Source organism: Taudactylus pleione, unplaced genomic scaffold (genome assembly GCF_031769625.1).
Source record: "Taudactylus pleione unplaced genomic scaffold, aTauple2 ptg000077l, whole genome shotgun sequence".
Classification (NCBI taxonomy): Eukaryota; Metazoa; Chordata; class Amphibia; order Anura; family Myobatrachidae; genus Taudactylus; species Taudactylus pleione.
In genome coordinates this window covers 397,119-417,448 of record NW_028284479.1, presented here as the reverse complement: position 1 = coordinate 417,448, position 20,330 = coordinate 397,119, and the positions used below count along the sequence as shown (strand labels likewise).

General features: G+C 43.0%; 1 protein-coding gene across 1 annotated transcript in view; it reads left to right on the top strand.

Moving 5' to 3' along the window:
- STAB2 (stabilin 2) overlaps positions 1-20,330 on the top strand; it is a 209,063-nt gene that overhangs the window by 53,993 nt on the left and 134,740 nt on the right. The window contains exons 12-22 of the mRNA XM_088467854.1: positions 136-279; positions 2,700-2,843; positions 8,484-8,546; positions 8,639-8,755; positions 8,915-8,968; positions 9,277-9,357; positions 10,383-10,535; positions 13,278-13,340; positions 13,446-13,541; positions 13,749-13,835; positions 16,477-16,588. Coding sequence (XP_088323980.1) covers positions 136-279; positions 2,700-2,843; positions 8,484-8,546; positions 8,639-8,755; positions 8,915-8,968; positions 9,277-9,357; positions 10,383-10,535; positions 13,278-13,340; positions 13,446-13,541; positions 13,749-13,835; positions 16,477-16,588 — 1,114 coding nt within the window. The remainder of the gene's footprint in view (positions 1-135; positions 280-2,699; positions 2,844-8,483; positions 8,547-8,638; positions 8,756-8,914; positions 8,969-9,276; positions 9,358-10,382; positions 10,536-13,277; positions 13,341-13,445; positions 13,542-13,748; positions 13,836-16,476; positions 16,589-20,330) is intronic.

Below are 20,330 nucleotides of genomic sequence, written 5' to 3'. Positions count from 1 at the left end.
TTTTTTTTTTTACTAGCAAAATAATTTCGCAACAGCGATTTTGCCAAAATGTATTGACCGGTGCTGCATATTGTTGTTTTTCTATGTTGTATGTAAATTCATACAACTATTTATATTTATTCTGATCCATGACAGGTGGCGAATCTTATCGCAAACAAAGAAAATACGCTTTACTTCATCAAACTTCATATGATTGCTGGGCAACTCAATGCTGAAGATTTCAACAGCACTGATTTAATTTATACATTGACTGGAAAGTCAGGGGAGATAACAGACATGGTAAGATTATATACACATTGTTAGCAAGAGCATGTTTATGTACTATAAAGCTCTGCTATTAGGATGAGAATCTTTCCAGATGTTTAAGATCTATAAATAAATATGAATTGTTTGATTTCACTAGAATGCTCTTTGTATTTTGTAATAGGGTACACTCTGTATTGTATGGTGGTCACTAGGCCGCTTTTTGTATTTTATCATTGTCACTAGGATGTACTTTGTATTTTGCAATAAGGTTCTCTCTGTATTGTATGGTTGTCCCTAGGATGCGGTGTGTATTTTAGACCAGGAGGCTACATAAAGGTTTTCATAATGATTTGCTGGAAAAACAGAGAATTCAGTAATCTAACAGACTTGGTTTTCCAGTTGATGCACCTTGGAGTTATAATTGAGAACATCTTCCATATAACTGTGCTCTGCATTCCCCTCACTCTTTATTGTTCCTAACCAAGAGGAGAACCCAGTCTGCAGCTCACTATTGTATAGTATCCTGTAAGCACATCTTTCTGGGAGGGATTTCACAGGGATGCTGACGAGTCCTTATATGAACCTCCTTACCTCTAGCATCAGGAGCCCAGTGTCACATGAAGTTGATCAACCGATTAAAGCAACCCAAAATTCCTTAAACCAACTACAGTAAAACATGGATAGCACTTGGATGAGTTTAATGAGGAACAAATGCCACGAATGAGCGGACCACGGGGTAGAGGGCCACGGAGGGGGTGTAGAGTGTAGATGTTGTGCAAGAGAAGAAGACTGAGAGAACATGAGGGCCCTGCTCCAAGGAGGGAGGAGGACCCAGCACCAAGGAGCTTACAATCTAGAGGGAAGGGGGAAGACAAATGTATAATAGTAGAATCTGTTTTCAGTATACAATTAATTTTCACAGTTAAGTTTTCTACTAAGATGTAAACTTCTGGAAGTGTGGTGAAAGATAGTTTCCTGGAAGAAGGGAGCTGCTGCCAAAAAGAGATTAAGAAAGTCAATTTCAGGGCTATAAATATAGTACTGGGTATAGAAGTGCAGAAGAGAAAATCCTGGTTTAGGGGCCTATTCATCATCACTTATTTTTCACAAAATCATGTGAAAATTAAGTGTCAGGGTTATTCATCAAGTTCTGAAAAAGCATTCTTTGCGGAACTTGATGATGTTACTGAACGCCACTTTCAGATGGCTTTCAGCCCCTGATAACCTTTACAGGCTGCTGTTCACACGGCAGCCTGTGAAGATTTACATGGCAGCCACAGCAGAAAGATCTATTCAGATCCCTCCCTGCTATGTCTGCACTGCAGAGCCCCGGAGCTCTCCGCACTGCAGACATGTAACCCGGACACACTGACTGAACACAGGTGACCCTGGATGGAAAAGATGCGACGGCTCTGGTTCAGACTCCCGCCGGGGAGGATGGGGTCTGGATCGGCCCCCTGGGCGGAGCGGGGCTGGTGATCAGACACCCCGCGGGGGTCTCTGTCGGCCACAGAGGCAGCTTTATAAGGATGCTGGGGGAGACAGACACCAGCAGGGTTAGTTGGAGCCGGGAGGGCAGGCAGATAGGCGGGGGTTTAGTCTCTTCCCAGCCTGTCTTCAAGCTGCAAGAAGACAGACAGTGAAAACTGAAGAGGGACAGGAGAAAAGTCTCACTTGCAAAAAACTGCTACGTAGAAACAGCAGTTTTTCGGAAGTGATAGTTTAGGGCAGGAGGCATGATGAATAACTCCTAAACTGTGTTTGAAGTCTCAGCGAGTTCAAATGATAATTATAGTTTGTTTTGATGAATAGGCCCCTGAGGGGCTTATTCATCATCGGACGCCATATGGCCTCCAATTATGAAGTATCCAACTCGCAGCGGAGCATAGAGGTGGGGGGACAGCTGCTCTGAAAAACAGCTGTCCCCTCAATTAGTATCGCAGCTACGTCCCGGTCTTTCCGCATGGTTACCGGGCCATTTATCAGTTGATGAATAGGCCCCACAGAGTGTTAACTCCATGGCTAGCTACCAACTTCTTACTGAAAGATACTGCCTGAAGCTCACACATGCAGATTGGATCCAAACATAATGACCACATTGAAAAGTGTTTTGTACCAGGACACGGTGTGAGTCTGAGCAAATGAACCTGTATCCACTAAAACCGTCCGCGCTCGCTTGCAGCCACAATATGTCACATATCACTTGCAGCATTATCGCAAAACCTGCTTCCAGTCTCCACCATCCATGCTGTGCTGCCAATGATGAAACCGGTGGTGATGTATGTGCAACCCAGCTGATCAATGTTATAGGGGGGTAACCATCAATGTGTAGTCGTCATTAATGCTAACCAGATACTGAGAAATTCCTTTTATAAAAGATCATTTCATGTTCATGTTAGTATTGTAAGCCATAATTATTACAGAGCTTAAAAATCTGCTTTCACTTTTCATAGGATAATGAGCTAAAGATCAGGATTCGTGGTAGCAAAAAGAGAGGGAAGATTCTAGAGAAGAATCTTATTGCCTCTAATGGAATCTTGCATATCATTGATAAGGCCATGGATTTTGTGGAACCAACCCTTGAGAGCAACACTAAAGTAAGTAATCTGGTCTATTGTGGATTAAAGTAGCTATTGAGGCACAGATTCATTTATAACAAATGTTTTTATTTCATGGTTGTTAATGGTGCATACTAAGTCACCCATAGTTTTATTATTTTACACAACACTCTTAAGCTATAACTTAACTAAATAAATAAGACACAGACAACTGTATAGAATTGGTAAAAAGAGGTCACAGCCAAATTTATTATATGAAATTAGAATTGATTAATTAGTCCTGGTGGCGAAAAAGCAGTGCTACCTCGGTCCACAGCTCATAATTAATTGAACGCTTTACCAAAATGGGGTGGAGTTTTCCCCACCCCCTGCGCGAGCTAACCTGGGTAGAACCACCCCCCCTTAACTAGCATAGTGCTGGCCCCTCCCTAGGATGAAGACCTGGTTCTCCCTTAAGGTAGCAACCGACTCGCTTTTCTCAAAGGGGGAATGCTAGCCAAGCTCTGCCGCGCTAAATTGAGCCGCCGAGGAGCACTGCTTTCCGCCAACAACGTGGACAAAATTAATGGACACGTAACGCCACCAAACAAAAAACACAGGCCCTACTAACTATTCCAATGAGGCTAGAATGTCAGATACGAAAAAACCTAAACCCTCCTCAGTGAGGTGCACTCCATCTGGCCTGTATAAATGTACCTCCTCATATCGAAGACGAGGGTGCTTGATAGCACGCCCGCCCAAGCCAACCACAAACCGAGAGACTGCAGCATTCAGCTTCCTTCTTACTCTGTCTAGGGCCACCCCACCTTGTGTACCCCGCCAGAACCTCCTTGAAATCATCTCAGACCAGCAAAGTTTAACTCGTGGCCAACGTTCCGCTACTAATTTCAAATCATGCTTAATGGCAATGATCAATTCCACTCCTTTACACGTGCCAAGGTCATTACCACCCAAGTGCATGACCAGATAGTCAGGGGTCCCCCACTTACTCTCTGACTGCCTAAGCAGGTCCAAAAGGCCGCTCCACCTGAAACCTCTCAACCCTATCCAACGGACCTTGAAATGGGCTAAACTGGCCCCATTATGCCTGCTATCCCAGTAAACAAAAGAATGCCCAACAATCCACACCCGGCAATCTTTCTCCAAAAAACCTGTGATGGGAAAAAACAGTATAACATAACGTTAATAATTTTGAATTAACTTTTAAACAACTTGAAAACAGAACGAAAACATGGAAGGGGAAAACTGAGTTGTCTAGGTGACCCAGATGGAGGTGAACAACACCAAACCTCTTTCTTTGAGGGCAAAGGTGAAAAGAACTCCAATCCCCCCTAGCGGCGGGTAGCATAAGGCACTGGGTTTCCTAAATAACAAACTCGCCAGTGACGCCACTACTTCTGTAACTTATCGCCCCTTATATAACCCTTATAAGCTGCCGACTTCCATCTACCCAAGTGCTTGATTACCTCCGCGGAAGAACCTGATGTCGCAGCGCAAGTTGCCGCCCCAATCCTAAACGAATGGGTGCCAAACTCTTCCGTCGGCACATCCAAAGCTATTAAGCATCTATCGAAAACGCTTGCAAACTGGAACTTAGATAAAGGGGATAGATCTTCATGGATAAGCCATTGAGCTCCCCCTTTTGGACCCTGCTGATTATATCTGTTGGCTAGAGTGACCGGGCAGATGCATGGCTCAGGGTGCGAGGGAACAGAAATCCAACGCCCCCGATCCATCTGATCCATTTTTGATTTTTGTATTTTTAACAGTATGGCACTTTCTTTTACTACAACATTACATAGAAGCAACCCTGAGTTGACTGATGTTTTATTTTTGGCGACTAACTCCCCAACCCGTAAAGCGCCAAAAAATGCCAGCACAAAAGCCAAGCTAAACAAATTTGCCTCGAATTCACCTTTAGCTACTCCTGAGACTGCCAAAACTAAATCCCTCAACATGCACACATCTATCGGCCTACGGGAATCGCCCGGAGTCGCCTGTTCCCTCGCCCAGCCTCTCATCACCTTAGAAATGATGAATGACTTCGTAGGATCATTCAAACCGTACATTCGCGAGAAATACGAAATGCCAGCTAAGGCGCCCGACATGGAAGATTTTGAACGACCGCTCTCATGCCCCTGCCACACAAATTCAGACATACTGACATGCAGCTCCTTACCCTTCCTGGAATTTGCAAGAAAAACCTGCCATTCATTCCAAGCTGCGGAGTAAGACCTAAACGTACCTGGAGCGAGTGCCCTCAAAGCGAGTCCCTCCATGCCGGATTTATGATCTGCCAGACAAAATCAGGACAAGGCAAACCATGAATCCTGGCAGCCGGTGCCAATGCCCTAAACCTACCCCACTGGAACCGTGACAAGGCATCCGCTATCTCATTCTCCACACCAGGAACGTGCCTGGCCTTAAAATCAATGTTTCTCAACACAGACAAAAATTAAATGCCTAAGCAGCCTGAGCACTTGGGGGCAGACCGACCTCTGATTATTAATGGCTTGGACCACCCCCAAGTTATCGCACCAAAATACTATTCTCCGATTGCTAAACTTTGAAGCCCAGAGCTCCACCGCCACCACAATCGGAAATAGCTCCAACAGGAGTAAATTGCGTGTCAAACCCTCCACATGCCACGACTCAGGCCAAGCTGCTGCGCACCACTCCCCGCCAAAAAATGCTCCAAAACCTAATGCCCCTGACGCATCTGTGAACAATTGAAGCTCGCGATTGGCTACAGACGAAGCGAGCCAAATGCGAACCCCATTGAACTCTCGTAGAAATCTTAACCATACCTTAAAGTCTTCCTTCATGTCCGCCGAAAGGCGGACCATGTGGCAAGCCTTTTTGACGCCTGCAGAGGCACGCTCCAGCCTGCGGCAAAAAAACCCTACCCATGGGAATGACGCGACAAGCGAAATTTAGCAAGCCTAGCAGCGACTGCAGCTGCTTCAGAGTTATTTTCTTAACTGATGTAAAATGCAGTAACAACTTGCTGATCTTCCGCACCTTTTCACAGGGGAGCCTGCATAAACTCAAATCAGTGTCGATTTCGATACCCACGTAAGATAAACTAGTAACGGGGCCTTCGGTTTTTTTGTGAGCAATGGGAACGCCCAACGAACTGAAAAGCGCCTTTGCCGAAAAAAGCAGGTCACTACAGACTGCGCTATCGGCCGGCCCTACTAACAGGAAATCGTCAAGATAATGAGTGACGCCCGAATGGCCAGTGCCTGCTTGCAGACACCACTGCAAAAAGGTGCTAAAACACTCAAAAAAGGAACAAGAAATAGAACAGCCCATAGGTAGACACTTATCTATGTAAATGGAATCGCCTATCCGAAAACCCATGTACTTAAATGATTCGGGATGCAAAGGGAGCAACCTGAAGGCCGACTCAACATCGATCTTTGCTAACAAAGCCCCTTTACCAAAATCCCGAACGATACCAAGTGCATCCTCAAATGACTGGTATGAAACACTGCAATTGCCCGGATCTAAAGCGTCATTAACTGACCCTCCTTCCGGGTAAGACAAGTGTTGTATTAACCTGAACTTTCCCTGTTCCTTTTTTGGTACCACGCCCAGCGGGGAAATGCAAAGATTTTACACAGGCGGTGAGGCAAAAGGGCCACACATGCGCCCCAAACTAAGCTCCACCTCTATCTTTTCCGCCACAACCTCTGGAAAATCCCTAGCTGACTTAAGATTTCGTCTAGCTACAACTAAAACTGGACGAACTAGTGGTAACCTAAAACCTTCTTTAAACCTTGTAGTAGGAAGGCCGCGTCCTCCTTAAGAGGATAACGCCTCAACCAACGCTCTAATATCTCCAACTTAATTGGAGACACCGCTTTATTTAGCACCTGTACGCTGATCCACTTTTCCTGCTGCGGAACCACCGGGGCGATTGCAATCCTTTGCAGTGTGACTTCCCCCACAAAGCATGCACACATGCCGGTAGCGGCAACTGGCCCCTCTGCTACACTGGGCGTTATTGAAAGCGTAGCACTTCCCCTTGCCTCCGGTATTATAACCGGGGCGGGCTGGAATGGGATGTTTACGTCCCAGCGCAGGCTCGACAGCCGATCGGCGGGGCCAGGCCCATAATTCAAGAACTGCTGCCCCGCATTTGCGCAGGCCGCAGCAGGTGGTAGGGGCGACATTGGAGCCAGCAATCTGTGCCAAGAGCCCCCATAAGGGTTGGCTCTATTCTGCTGCGCCAACGGCCTAGGGAAGTGGATGAAAGGGGGCCGGTGCAACAAATCTGCGGGCCCGCTACCTTGGGACCTATGATAGCCCTGCACCCTAGGCGCTGTGGCAGACCCCAAACCTCCAGTCCCTGAGACAGAGAGGGGGGAATCTGAGGAGGTAAAAATCTCCTCAGCATCCAAAATGGCCACCGGAGGCGAGGGGGCGTGGCTGCCGGCCGGGGAGACCTGGCGCACAGCCCCTAAAGCCACCTGGGTCAAATTAAAGCTGGGGGTCCCTGGTGTACCCGCCGGGCCTGGCGGGTTTATAATATAAAACTCAACTGCCACTGCAGCCGCAGCGGCGGGCGGGAGACAGGGCCCCGCGCGGTCCAAAATGGCCGCCGGGGATAGCCGCACCTGTGGAGCTGCCGGGGGAGCCGGGCGGGCGGTCCCGCCAATGCCCGGCAGAACGATCTGGCGGGGGGTGCTGGGAGCGCTCTCCGCACTCCTCGCCAACCAAGCCCGGAGGCCGGATGGCGAAGGGGCGGGTGGGAGAGAAGCGCCGGAGCTCCCCACTGCCGCAGCCGCGGCGGCGGGAGGGGGGAGGGGGCCCGCACGCACTGAGGTCAGGCGCGCACCCCGGGCAAGGGGAGAGGCTGCGGCGACCGATAATGGTCTGGCCGCTTCAGCCAGGCGGCGGGGAGGGGGGGCATTACGGCGGGGACGGGGCATTCTCAGTTAATAATGGGGGGTAGGATAGAGAAGACAGTAATGAGGAAGAAGGGGGGGGTGGGAAGAGAAGAAAAAAGAGAGTGAAAAGAATAGGAGGAAAGAGACAAAAGCTGTGTGAAAGGGAAAGAAAATATAGATAGTGAAAGCTGAAATTGAATAAATTGATACTGGTACTTATCACTCAGATAACAGAGGTACTTGTCACTCTGATCTCAAAAATGGCAAGAGACAGTTGACTCCTCCTCCAGCCTTAAAATACAGATGTTAAACCCCGCCTCGAAGGGGCAGCTAATAGGCTAATCAAATAATGATTGGCAACTGACCTCAACCAATACAAACTATCAACAAAACCAGCTCTAACTAGTACTGTACCAAATAACAAACAGTGTGCTTATATTTCTCAAGCTTATTCAAGCATTCGAATATTCTATTGAATATTTTATGGCATGCATCTTATTTATAAAAAAAAATATCTTACCCCTTCACTAAAAGTATTACTGCAGCTGTGTAATGCCTGCTTCTCACTTTATTCTGCTGGATTTTACTTAATCTTGCAAACGGGCAGCTTTTTTCCAATGTGTTGCAACATTTTTTAAAACCTTTTACGGCTACACTCCAAACAATTACAAAGGACAAAAGATCATACTTTCAGTAATAAATTTGTCACACGTACATATATAGGTTTTTTATTTTTTCATACAAGTTGTTATTGTTATAAAAAAAGATTGTATTATTTTTTTAGGAAACTATCATGGAAATTTTACAGGAAAATGGTAGATACAATCGTTTTAGGTCACTGCTGGAGGTGAGCCATTCCTGTTCTATGTATTTTTTATGCTTATTCATTTATTTATATGTATATTTTCATCTTATGTATCATCTATGTTATCTTAACAGAAATCTAACCTTGGGCCAGATTTAGAGAAAGAAGGACCTTTCACAATTTTTGTTCCCAATAATGATGCATTGTCTGGAATGGAAAATGGAACTCTGGACTACCTGCTATCCAAAGAGGTCTAGATCCTTTATTTCACTGCCTCTTCCTGTCATTATTTCACGGTGGATATAGATAACATCGCCCTGGTTATTATTTGTTGAACAGTAGACAGGGGATGTTATAAATTACTTATACTGTTACTGCTGACTTATGGTTTGTTGTGTTTATGTGCACAGGGCTCTAGGAAACTTCTGGAACTCATGAGGTACCATGTTGTTTCATCTGCTGAGGTCAGTTTACTTTCTTGTTCTGTTACACTAAATCTACTAATTATGTAGTGAGTGATTCATTTTATTGTTCTAAATACTTATTTGGATGTAAACATTTTTGTTTAACATTGAAAGATTGTGCAGTGTAGCACTGCCACAGCTATGTAGCACAAGGCCAATCATTGGGGGGCAGCAAGTACAGAATGGTGTAAAAGCTGATAACATAAATCCTGTGGTGAAGAAAGGTACGCTACATTGTACATAACATATGGAGTTATATCAACCAGCATAAAATAGTTCTTTCCAATATTTATTTATGTCATCTACAGCTGGATGTGGCAAACATTATATCATCGACTCACATTATGAGCATGGCAAACCAGCTTATCCAGTTTAACACAACCAGTAATGTAAGTGGAGTTGTGCTTCTCACTTGTAGCTGTTCTTGCTAGATATAAAGTAATTACAAATTAAATATTAGGCACTCTGCTTCAGTTATCCCCTTCTAGTTTACTCTTCAGTACTAAGTATATACTAGGTATAATGTTTTAGCCTGTACCGTCTGCCTAGAGATACATTGAAGAGTCTTCTTCTTCTTTTTCTTCTTCTTTTTCTTCTTTTTCTTCTTCTTTTTCTTTTTTTCCTCTTTTTCTTCTTTTCTTTTTTTCTCCTTTTTCTTTTTCTTTTTTTTTTCTTTTTCTCCTTTTGCTTCTTTTCCTCCCCCTCCTCCTCCTCCTCCTCCCCTCCTCCTCCTCCTCCTCCTCCTTCTTTTTTCTTCTTTTTCTTTTTCTCCTTTTTTTTCCTTTTCCTCCTCCTTCTTCTTTGTTTCCCTGGGCATTTATTTACTGGACAAGTGCTGTGGTGACCCACAGGCAAATGTTTTGTCCTTGAAGCATCTTTGGGAACAATTGTAAAATGGAGATGCTTTTTCTTGATACTTGATATTGTGAATGGATTGAGATGCTCCCACCAGTGAGCATACACCTCTTGTACCAGGGCCACCCAATATTTCATTGGTCACGGATGGTAACGTAGAATCTAGAGGACTTATTGAAGTGCACTCATAATTTAACTCTGTTTTATCCTAGTATTTTTTGTAGAAGAACCACATTTATAATATATGTCTATACTCATAAGTCAGACGATTAAAATAAAATGGCACCATACAATACAGACTATTTGGTTCCTTAATTGATTTTAGTGCTACAGTACTAAAATATTTTTTTGTTCATATGCAGATCACAATCTAGTATATTGGCTATAACCAAAATGATGTATGAAAAATGTCAAGATGATTGATTCTACATGATCCAAAACTTGGATTTGTGTTGTTGATTTATAATAACTAATTTCAATTAATGTATAAAATATTAGAGTAAAAGATACGTCCAATTAATATTTTTATATTTATATCATCAAATTGCTTAATTTAAAGGGACAAATTCTGGTCAATGGAGAAGAGGTTGAAGAAGCTGATGTTGCAGCAAAGAATGGTCGAATTTATACTCTAGATGGTGTTCTTATTCCGCCCTCTATACTGCCCATCCTGCCACACCGTTGTGACGAGACTACACATGAGCTAAAACTTGTAAGTATATTATTACTAGTATTAGCCAAGTACATACAGCACATCTTTAATATTTGCAGGAGCGTACCTAGATATTCTGTGGTAAATAAAAGGGCCACAACTCTCATATGAAAGTTACTGGGTCACTTCATTAATAATTGCTTACAAAGCATGACTTTGTCAGCTAGATTCAATTATACACAAACTGCCATCAGCACATTTTAGGTCCAGCTCCGGTTGGCTGATTCTGATTGCACCTTCGTAGCCTGTGAGCAGAATCACCACATTTTAAGACTTTTCTGGGGGTTTTTGGCTTTTATGGAACCCCTCCAGCCAATATTCTGTAGAAAACATTATATGCTTGTATGGAACACACTTTATTATATATGTGGCTCCACGTTCTTCTTCCTCCAGTTTTAGGGAACACCCAATACTTAGGTGGTTATTATGAACTCTTTGTTAACTAGGGGTCAGTTGCCAATCCTGCTTGATCTCACCTAATAAGCTTCTAAGTATGAAACTCTTCAAGATGTAATTGATGGTAAGGAAATAATTAAGGACTAAAAAAAAAATACAAGAAAAGAGGTGGCTGAGTGTTGAGCCTCCAAACTGGGGAGCAAGAGGTGGAGACTGTCTCTGCTACTATACTAGCTTGGCTGATGGGGGTAACCATGCTTCAGCTCACACCTTCTCAAGGTAGCATGTCTGCCATCAATTCTGCCAAAACCACCCCAAGCCATTACTGAAATGTTCTTGTGTACCCCAGAATATCCAGTACCAATCCAAGGTTGAGAACCACTGTCCTAGGGGCAAAAGATCAGACACTGAAGTTATTACAACCCTGGATATTCTGATATGCTAAATAAACTGCTACAAACAAGTGATGGGTAAAATTATGTTTATTAGCAAAATAGAATAAATCATGATAAGCAGACTATTGTCAATATTGGCATGACCTTCTGTAGGAATGGAATCTAAAACAAAAAAGGTTTTCACCAGAGCCCTCTGCAAGGTGCAATGAACTTGGGTGCTTTGCTTGCCAGATCATCTGATCTTATAGAAGGTTATTGATGAGGAGGATAAACATAATAATGGAAGATGGCAAATGCATATGAATAACAGTTGGCCTCATTCAGAGATGCACACAAACCCGATGGTTTGCGTACATATCCGTTGGTGGGAGGACTGTGCATGCGCTGGCCTCCGCCTGCAAGTTCACTTTCAGTTTCTCCGTTTGGGAGCAAGGAGGAGGTGGCATTGGCCTGCATTCCCGAAAATGGAGGCGTCTCCTCAATTTTCTGGGAGTGCAGATACCAGGATCTGTGTCGGAAGACACACATTTCCTGGTCTCGACTACGCAGGCAAGACGGCCATTCTGAGTAACCTTTGGCTTTCTCAGATAGCTGATGGTGCTATGGTGATTTGATGCTACATCTTCAGACCCAGCACTTGGATCTGCGATGCTGTCATGAGGCGTCTTTTCTCTTTAGACGCCTCCTGCTGCATTAGTATATTTTTAGGTCGCTGCTGCATCCAAAGACACAGCAGTGATGTGAACTGTGTCCATCTCTGAATCAGGCCCAATGTACACAGTACACACAAACACAAAGCCCTGACTAAACTGCCTATCGGAATCTAAATCAATAAGAATTATACTACCTTATCTAAACTGCCTAACCAAAGCTAAATTAATCTAAGGGATGGGAATTTATCACTACCTAGTGTAAACTGGCTAACCTAGTTTAACTTATAACTACCTAATGTAAACTATTTAACACTCAGATAAACCACTCACCTGAAACCCATATTAACCAGGCTTGCCAGAGCAAAGTGTGGCAGAAATGCAAAGATAATTTCATCTCCAGGCAGAACCATACAGAATTACACAGCAAATATTAAACCAATATACTAGGTATTGAATTACAGATGTCTTTATATCTGTATTTTAGATATGATTTTCTCTTTGATAAATTGTTAATTGGGCTGGACTGATTACCATAATTGTAAACAAGAGGTGCTACCATGCTGAGACTTGTAGTACCATGCAGAAAAATTAAAATGCAGGTGCTCACTCTAAGCACTAAGAATAAGATAGTGAAAACAATTATGATAAACTCTACAATTAACCTGGGGCAGGGGCGTAATTAGAAAAATTTTCATAGGTCCCCCTACCGCCACCCCCCGGCCTCCCCTCCCCTCTCTACCCTCCCCGACTTACCTCTGGTGGTCACGTCCTCCAGCAGTATGCTACGTAAGGCAGGCACATCTGCCCTCCCGGTTGGCTCCAACGCTCCACACTAACTGATGCTAGAAGGTATCAGTCAATGAGAAGAGTCGGAGGAGGAGATGCCCGGGAGGGCAGATGTGCCTGCCTTGTGCAGCACACTCCTGGAGGATGTGACCACAGCAGCGGCTGGCTTGGCACTGTAGGTGCAGGGGGAAAGCCAGGCCCCAGGTCGGTCCAGGCCGCATAGCAGTCGCACCCCCTGCACCTACGGTAATTACGCCAGTGACCTGGAGTATAAATGAAGTTCTCAGCACATGATTGTCACAAAATGCCTGCCCATCCACCACGTCAAGGTGATATCTATATGTACCTGAAATGCCAGAAAAAAGTGTATTTGGTCACAGTAGACTTTAGTATTCTCATCTGAATTTAGTAAATATTGATAATTGTGCTATCATTGGGCTATTTGTAATAATAATGTTTAGAGCAGTAACTTCTTTCTGCATAAATATCACCAGGTGTTTTTCTTTTATTAGGGTTCGTGTGTCTCCTGTGCCCTGGTCCTCTTAAGTGCATGCCCACGAGGATCAGAAACTACAGTAAGAACCTATATTTCTACATTTTGTTTTCATTTTCTGAGTGCCATAGAATTAATGGATCTGCATAACATGAATTAATACAATACCCATCTCTTTTTATTCTAGTCTCTTTTCACATACAAATGTGTGTACAGAAATTCTGTTATGGGGAGTGATTTTTCCAGAGCTGGGTGTTCTAGGTACTGCAATTTCACTATTACGGTAAGTGGGTGTCTCTTTTTAAGGAATTAATTGAATATTTCACAAAAATCCAAGAGAGACTGCTAGGAAAGGTTATCAGGAGGTGCATGAATAGGTATTGTTTATATAATCTTTTCCCACCTCATATAACTTAATGGGAATTAACAGTTTTGCATTGATAGGTTAATGTTGTGCCAATTTCACTAATTGTATTGTGCTGTCTTGCAGGTGCCCAAGTGTTGTAAAGGTTTTTATGGCCCTGAATGTAGACCTTGTCCTGGGGGCTTTTCTAATGTTTGTTCTGGGAATGGAGAGGTAAATATATTTAATATTATTGAAAAGTATGATTCAAGTCTAATAAGACAAAAAACTATTGCTAATTACAGTATGTCTGTAGTACATTTAATCGCAACTTTCCACAGTAACAACTAACATCTTAGGCATCTCCAACTGTGACTCTCACTTAGGCTATTGCTTAAAAAACCATTAAATACAAATTAGTTTGAACTTAGTAGGTGTTCACCTACATTTGCTCTCTAAGCTGGATACACGCTGATCGATACTGTATATCGCCTGTTCTTTGACCGGGCTATATATCTATAGTGCATCAAAGGGTGTGTACAGCGAATATGTCTGTGGACGACGTCATTCACAGACATATCCGATCTGCTGTGCCCGTCCATTTGAGCTGTCAAGCCCGGCATGTCCGGCAGACAAATTGGTAAGTGTATATACACTTACCAATCGTCAGATGGGTCGGCTAAACAGCCAACCCGTCGACCTAGTGTGTAACCAGCTTTAGATTAATATCCCCACTGGGTAAAAGTTTGCAAATCTTTGTTCAATTTTTTTTTCAAAAAAGGGTCAGTGGTGAGGTATTTCTCCACTCCACTACCTCCTGGCCCCAAAAAGGAAAGTAAAATATTAACCATTAACAACTACCAACGAAAGAAAGCTGTCACACACAGAGAGGTATGCACTACCCCTTAGATGAATACCAATCACTGTTAGTTCCATATACATATTTTATTATTATTTAGGATTATTATATATTTTATTTTATAGGTATACCAATATACTAATTATAATTATGTGTCTTGATCAGTTAGTCTGCACAAATGGATTCCCATCGATTGGAAGTGCATTTATTTACTCATGCATTCACCTTAAGTAATTTAGGGCCTGATTCAGAGCCGGACGCAATTAGCGCTCGCTCGTCCTGAAAATAGGGGTGGCTATTCAAATGAACCGTTCGCTGTTTGCAGTCTGTTCACGCCTCTAGGTCTGAACGAGCGAACAAAGCTTGCGGTCGTTTTTTTGGAAACTACGCCCCCTGGCCGCTCGCATCCTACGTCATGTCCGCTATTTATTAGATTTATCGAGTACATCGACCAGGGTATGAGCTGCTCGCTATTCTTGTGGTTGGTTTTTGCTACCACAATTTTGCGAGCAGTTCTGGCTAAAAAAAAACCCAGTGACATTGTCAATGACGCTGATGTTTTAATTATGCACACCCATAAAACGCCCGTTTTGACCTTTAAGCACGCCTGCGATCAGATCTCCACTCCCCGTTTTCAAGCACCTTCCCCTGTTACCACCCACATACGCCTCATTCTGTCACTCAAACTAGCAGGCATTCGCTATTTTGCGAGCACACGATTTTCGGCCGCACTGACTGGTTCGCGCATGCATATTACGATCCGTACGCATGCGCAGTTGGGCAAACATCGCTCGGAGCGAACGAGCGGCCGCTTACGAGTGGCTCTGAATCAGGCCCTTAGTGCCCACTTTTGTATAAAATTTATTTTTCATGCAAAGTTTTTAAAAACATTTCAAATTTTTAGCCTCTCTAAAGTTATTTCTATTAATAAATAAATAAATGGTGTAGTGCCTGGAAATACTCAGGTTTAGGACTTCATCCTATATCTAGCCCATAATGGGATTGAAATGCCAGCAGTTCAAATCTCGACAGTGGCTGCCTGACAGGATCAAGATCCCGACAGAGGCAGGTAAGTACCCTAACCTCCCCTATCCCCCCTAACCCTCCCATAGTGGTGCCTAACCCTAACCCCCACCCCTAGTGCCTAACCCTAACCTACCCCCGGGGGTGGCTAACCCTAACCCCCCCCTAGGGGTGCCTAACCCTAATCTCCCCCAACCCCCCCCAAACCTAACCCTAACCCCGCTAGACTCCCTATTTCTAACCCTCCCCCCCCGCAGCTAACGCTAAGGGCGCCCCTGACCTACTTTCATTCGGGATGTCGTCCTCTGTGTTCCAGCGTCGGGATTATGATAGGCGTTGGTATTTCGACACCTATCAAAACTCCCTAGCCGGCATTCCGCTGTCGGGATTGTGACCTACATCCCATCTAGCCTTAGGTTCTATTTAGTACAAGTTTGGTCGTGTTCTCAGGTATTCTTCCAAGTATCTGAAAAATTATCTTCTATGGAAAAATATCAATCAGCTTAGTGTGGGAAAGATGAAAATATTAATATTTTTCTAAAAGCAAACTACAATACTATCTATTACTTGATATTTGGCAATGATGATTTGTAATTTAATATAAATAATTATTATAATTATTACCCTTTATTTATATGGTGCCACAAGGGTTTTGCAGCACCTTACAAAGTATGTAAGCAGAAGCAGGGCAACCAAAACAAGAAGGAATACAAGCTATATAACCATTGTTTCATGTGCAGTCACACCCACAGAAGTAGCACTGCCTGTTGATTGCAAAGTTTGGTGTTATTGTGGGTAAAGGGGGGGAAATGATGGTACAAGTGATGGAGGGAAAGCACATGAGAGGTGAGGGCCCTGCTCGTGAGAGCTAACAATCTATAGGGGAGGGGCAGACAAGGGTGACACATGGGATTGTATAAGAAAAAACGTTGTTTAATAATATTGTGGTTGGTCACTTTATGCTGATAACGGACTCTTCTTTCCATGCCTCAGTGTATGGATGGCATGGCGGGGAACGGGACCTGTGTTTGTGATGAGGCCTTTACTGGCTCTGACTGTCGACGTTGTTTTGATAACAAAAAGTTTGGACTTCGATGTGACAAAAGTAAGTAGTGTACATCACTGAGAAACTAATTAGTTGTCGGAGGAAATTGTTTCCAATACTATTTGTTAGGAGTAGCATTGCGTCCATATACTGTACGTCTGCACACTTCATTCATTGTACACTTACATATGGTTCCCCACACTTATGTCTCCAACTTTTTCAACTGCCTTGGTTTTCCCACAATGTTTTATTTTTCATCATGTACTTCCTGTTTTAATTCACCTAAATGAATTATGTGGGAATAGATACTTATTTTACAGTATATATTGGACGTAGTAAGAGTAATAGAGCAGCTTAGCATATTTTGTGTCACATAGTGCCCTAGTTTTATGTATAAAATATACTGCAGTCATAGCCTTTTCCTACATATTCCTCAGCATGATTTAACACTCTTCTGTCGGCTGAGAGTAATTGTCATACAATACAAAGGAAGTACATAACCATAAAATTAAACACCTAGCACAAAATATTTGTCACTATTAGAACTTTAAACCGTTCGCTGATGGAACATTGGGCAACTTGTTGTAGTCACCTTGTGATAACTATACTGATGTACACACACTGCTGATGCAGAATGAGACGATCTCCTGTATGTGCGGCATATCTTATGTAAATTCTCTCTGCGTATGTCCAGAAATGTGATTGCAGACTTGTCTCATCCTGGCCCTTTTGCCTGCTAGAGTATTGAGAGGCTGGACAGGGAAGGGGGCATTTTATAGTAGGCCGAGTACTGTAAGGGCATGTTTACAAAATTAGGTACCAAGGCAGACCAAGCAAAATAAACATATACAAGTCATATCATTGGCGGAAGATCAAGGGCAGGCACAAATACCAGATGATGATGATGATGATGATGACGATAGTCACCAGTAGTAGTGACCTGCTTTTGATATCCAGCTTTCGAAGATACCACTAACACTGATAGTTTCTTTCTTCATTGCTTGTACAAATATTATGGTTTATGTATATTTCTGAGCAATATAATTTTTTGTACACGAGCTAGAGTTGTTCCTGCTGTACTAGAAAGGTTTCTTACATTTAATTTAAGCCTAATAGCTACAGGATATTTCAAAAGCAAAACAAATGGCTGAAACATGGGCATAAGTGTATGCAAATTATGCCTGGTATAAACTGGGCACATATGCTGACCCACATGCATCTTGCGATAGTTGCAAGTTTATTTATTTTTATTTATTAATTAACAGTTCTTATATAGTGCAGCATATTCCGTTGCGCTTTACAATTGGAAACATTAATTGAACAAATCTGGGTAATAATAGACAGATATATACAGTAGGTAGGAATGCCCTGCTCGCAAGCTTACAATCTATGCTATATTTTCCAATTTGGTCCAGCCAGAATGCAGAGTTTCTTGGTGGGCTGCATGATCCAGTCACACTGGAATCTCAGCCAAATGTCAGGGAGGATGTGAAAGAAGGACAATGTGTGAGGTTATGTGTGGACTGTGAAAGGGGATGTACAGTAATTAGACATGGAAGCTATGAAGGTTATGTGGGTGGCTCTGGAATCTGATAAACTTGCTTGAAGAGGTGAGCTTTCAGGGAACGCTTGAAGGATTGGAGACTAGAGGAAAGTCTTATTGTGCGTGGTAAGGCTTTCCAAAGAGTGGGTGCAGCCCAAAGAAAGTCCTGTAACCGTGCATGAGAGCAAGTAATGCGTGGGGATGAGAGACGCAGATCTTGTGCTGAGCGGAGAGGTCGGGGGTTGTTAGATATTTTGAGATAAGTGAAGAGATGTATGTTGGTGTGGTTTGATTAATGGTCTTATGTGTAAGTAAAAGTATTTTGTATTGAACACGGTAGAAGACCGGCAACCAATGGAGTGACTGACAGAGTGGGGCAGCAGACGATGAACGTTTAGCAAGGAAGATAAGCCTCGCAGCTGCATTCATAATAGATTGTAATGGCGAGAGCCTGTTTTTGGGAAGACCAGTAAGGAGACTATTGCAATAGTCTATGCGGGAAATAATGAGTGCATGGCTTAGAGTTTTTGCAGTGTCTTGTGAGATATGGTCGAATTTTGAATATGTTTTTTAGATGTATGTAACATGATTTTGAGACAGATTGAATGTGGGGAACAAAGGACAGTTCAGAGTCAAGGATGACACCAAGGCAGTGAGCTTGTGGGGCAGGGTGGATTGTCAAGTTATCAACAGTGATAGAGAGATCAGGTTGGTAATTGTTACTGGTCAGTGGAAATATAATTAATTCTATTTTAGAAATATTAAGGGGTAAATTTACTAAAATGAGAGTTTTTAGAAGTGAGTTTTAGAAGAGATGTTGCCCATAGCAACCAATCAGATTCTAGATGCTAGTTAAATGATAATTAGAATCTGATTGGTTGCTATGGGCAACATCTCTTCTAAAACTCACTTCTAAAAACTATCACTTTAGTAAATTTACCCCTAAGTTTCAGGTGGCAAGATGACATCCAAGATGAAATGGCAGAAAGACATTCAGTGACACGGTCCAATACAGATGGTGATAAATCTGGGGAGGATAGGTAGATTTGAGTATCATCCACATACAGATGGTACTGAAATCCAAAAGAGCTGATTAGTTTGCCAAGGGAGGTGGTATAGATTGAGAAATGCAAAGGACCTAAGACAGGGCCTTGCGGTACTCCAACTGATAGAGGTAGTGAATAGGAAGTAGAAGAAGCTGGGTGGTCAGCTTTACCCAGTGAAATGCATTGAGACCCCCTCTGCACTCCTATATTACTGCTGGACTACCATTTGGACTTTGCTACACTCCTCCTGGGACCCTTTGGCAAATACTGGAATCTTCCATGTGGATTTACTTCACAGCTTACAAAGTGCTGCATCTGGGATGCTAAGGAATGTGCTGGTGACCATTACACCACCTCATGGTAATTAAGTGTTGCCTTCAGACATTATTTCATCTGTTTGGGGCGTATTGGAGGTTGTCCTCGGTCCAGCTGTTCAATTATATACTAGCAGATATTTATTCACCTTGTTCTATTGTGAACTTTTATTTTGCTTATCCTGAGATATCTCTACATTTATGCTTTTTAAATAAACCATTGTGTTTTTTATTACACCGTCCATCTTATTCAGCGCTGGTTTTTGTATATATTTGTATGAGTCAGAAAAACGAACAGTAAAAGAGAGATCAGATAGGTAGGAAGAGAACCAAGAAAGAGCTGTGTCCTTGAGACCTAGATATTGTAGTGTTTGTATGAGAAGAGAGTGGTCAACAGTGTCAAAAGCAGCAGAGAGATCTAGAAGAATTAGGAGTGAGTAACGGTCTTTAGCCATGGCAGTGACCAGATCATTTTCTACCTTAGTCAGTGCTGTCTCTGTGGAGTGTTGGGAACGAAAACCGGACTGAAGTGGGTCCAATAAGTTGTGTGAGTTAAGAAAGTGTGTGAGGTGGGTGTAGACAAGTCTCTCAAGTAGTTTGGAGGGGCATGGGAGCTGGGAGATAAGACAGTAATTTGAGAGGGTGTTAGGGTCAAAATTTTGTTTTTTCAGAATGGGAGTAATCATTACATGCTTGAACTGTGATGGAAAGATGCCAGGAGAGAGAGAGAGATTACAGATTTTAGTTAGGGTTGGGATGAGCACAGGGGACAGAGCTTCACTGATTTGTGAGGGTATAGGATCTAGAGGAGAGGTAATAGAGTAGGAGGATGAGAAGAGTGTAGATACTTCATCTTTGTTTGTGAGGTCAAATGAAGAGAATGTGCCAGAGGGTTCAGG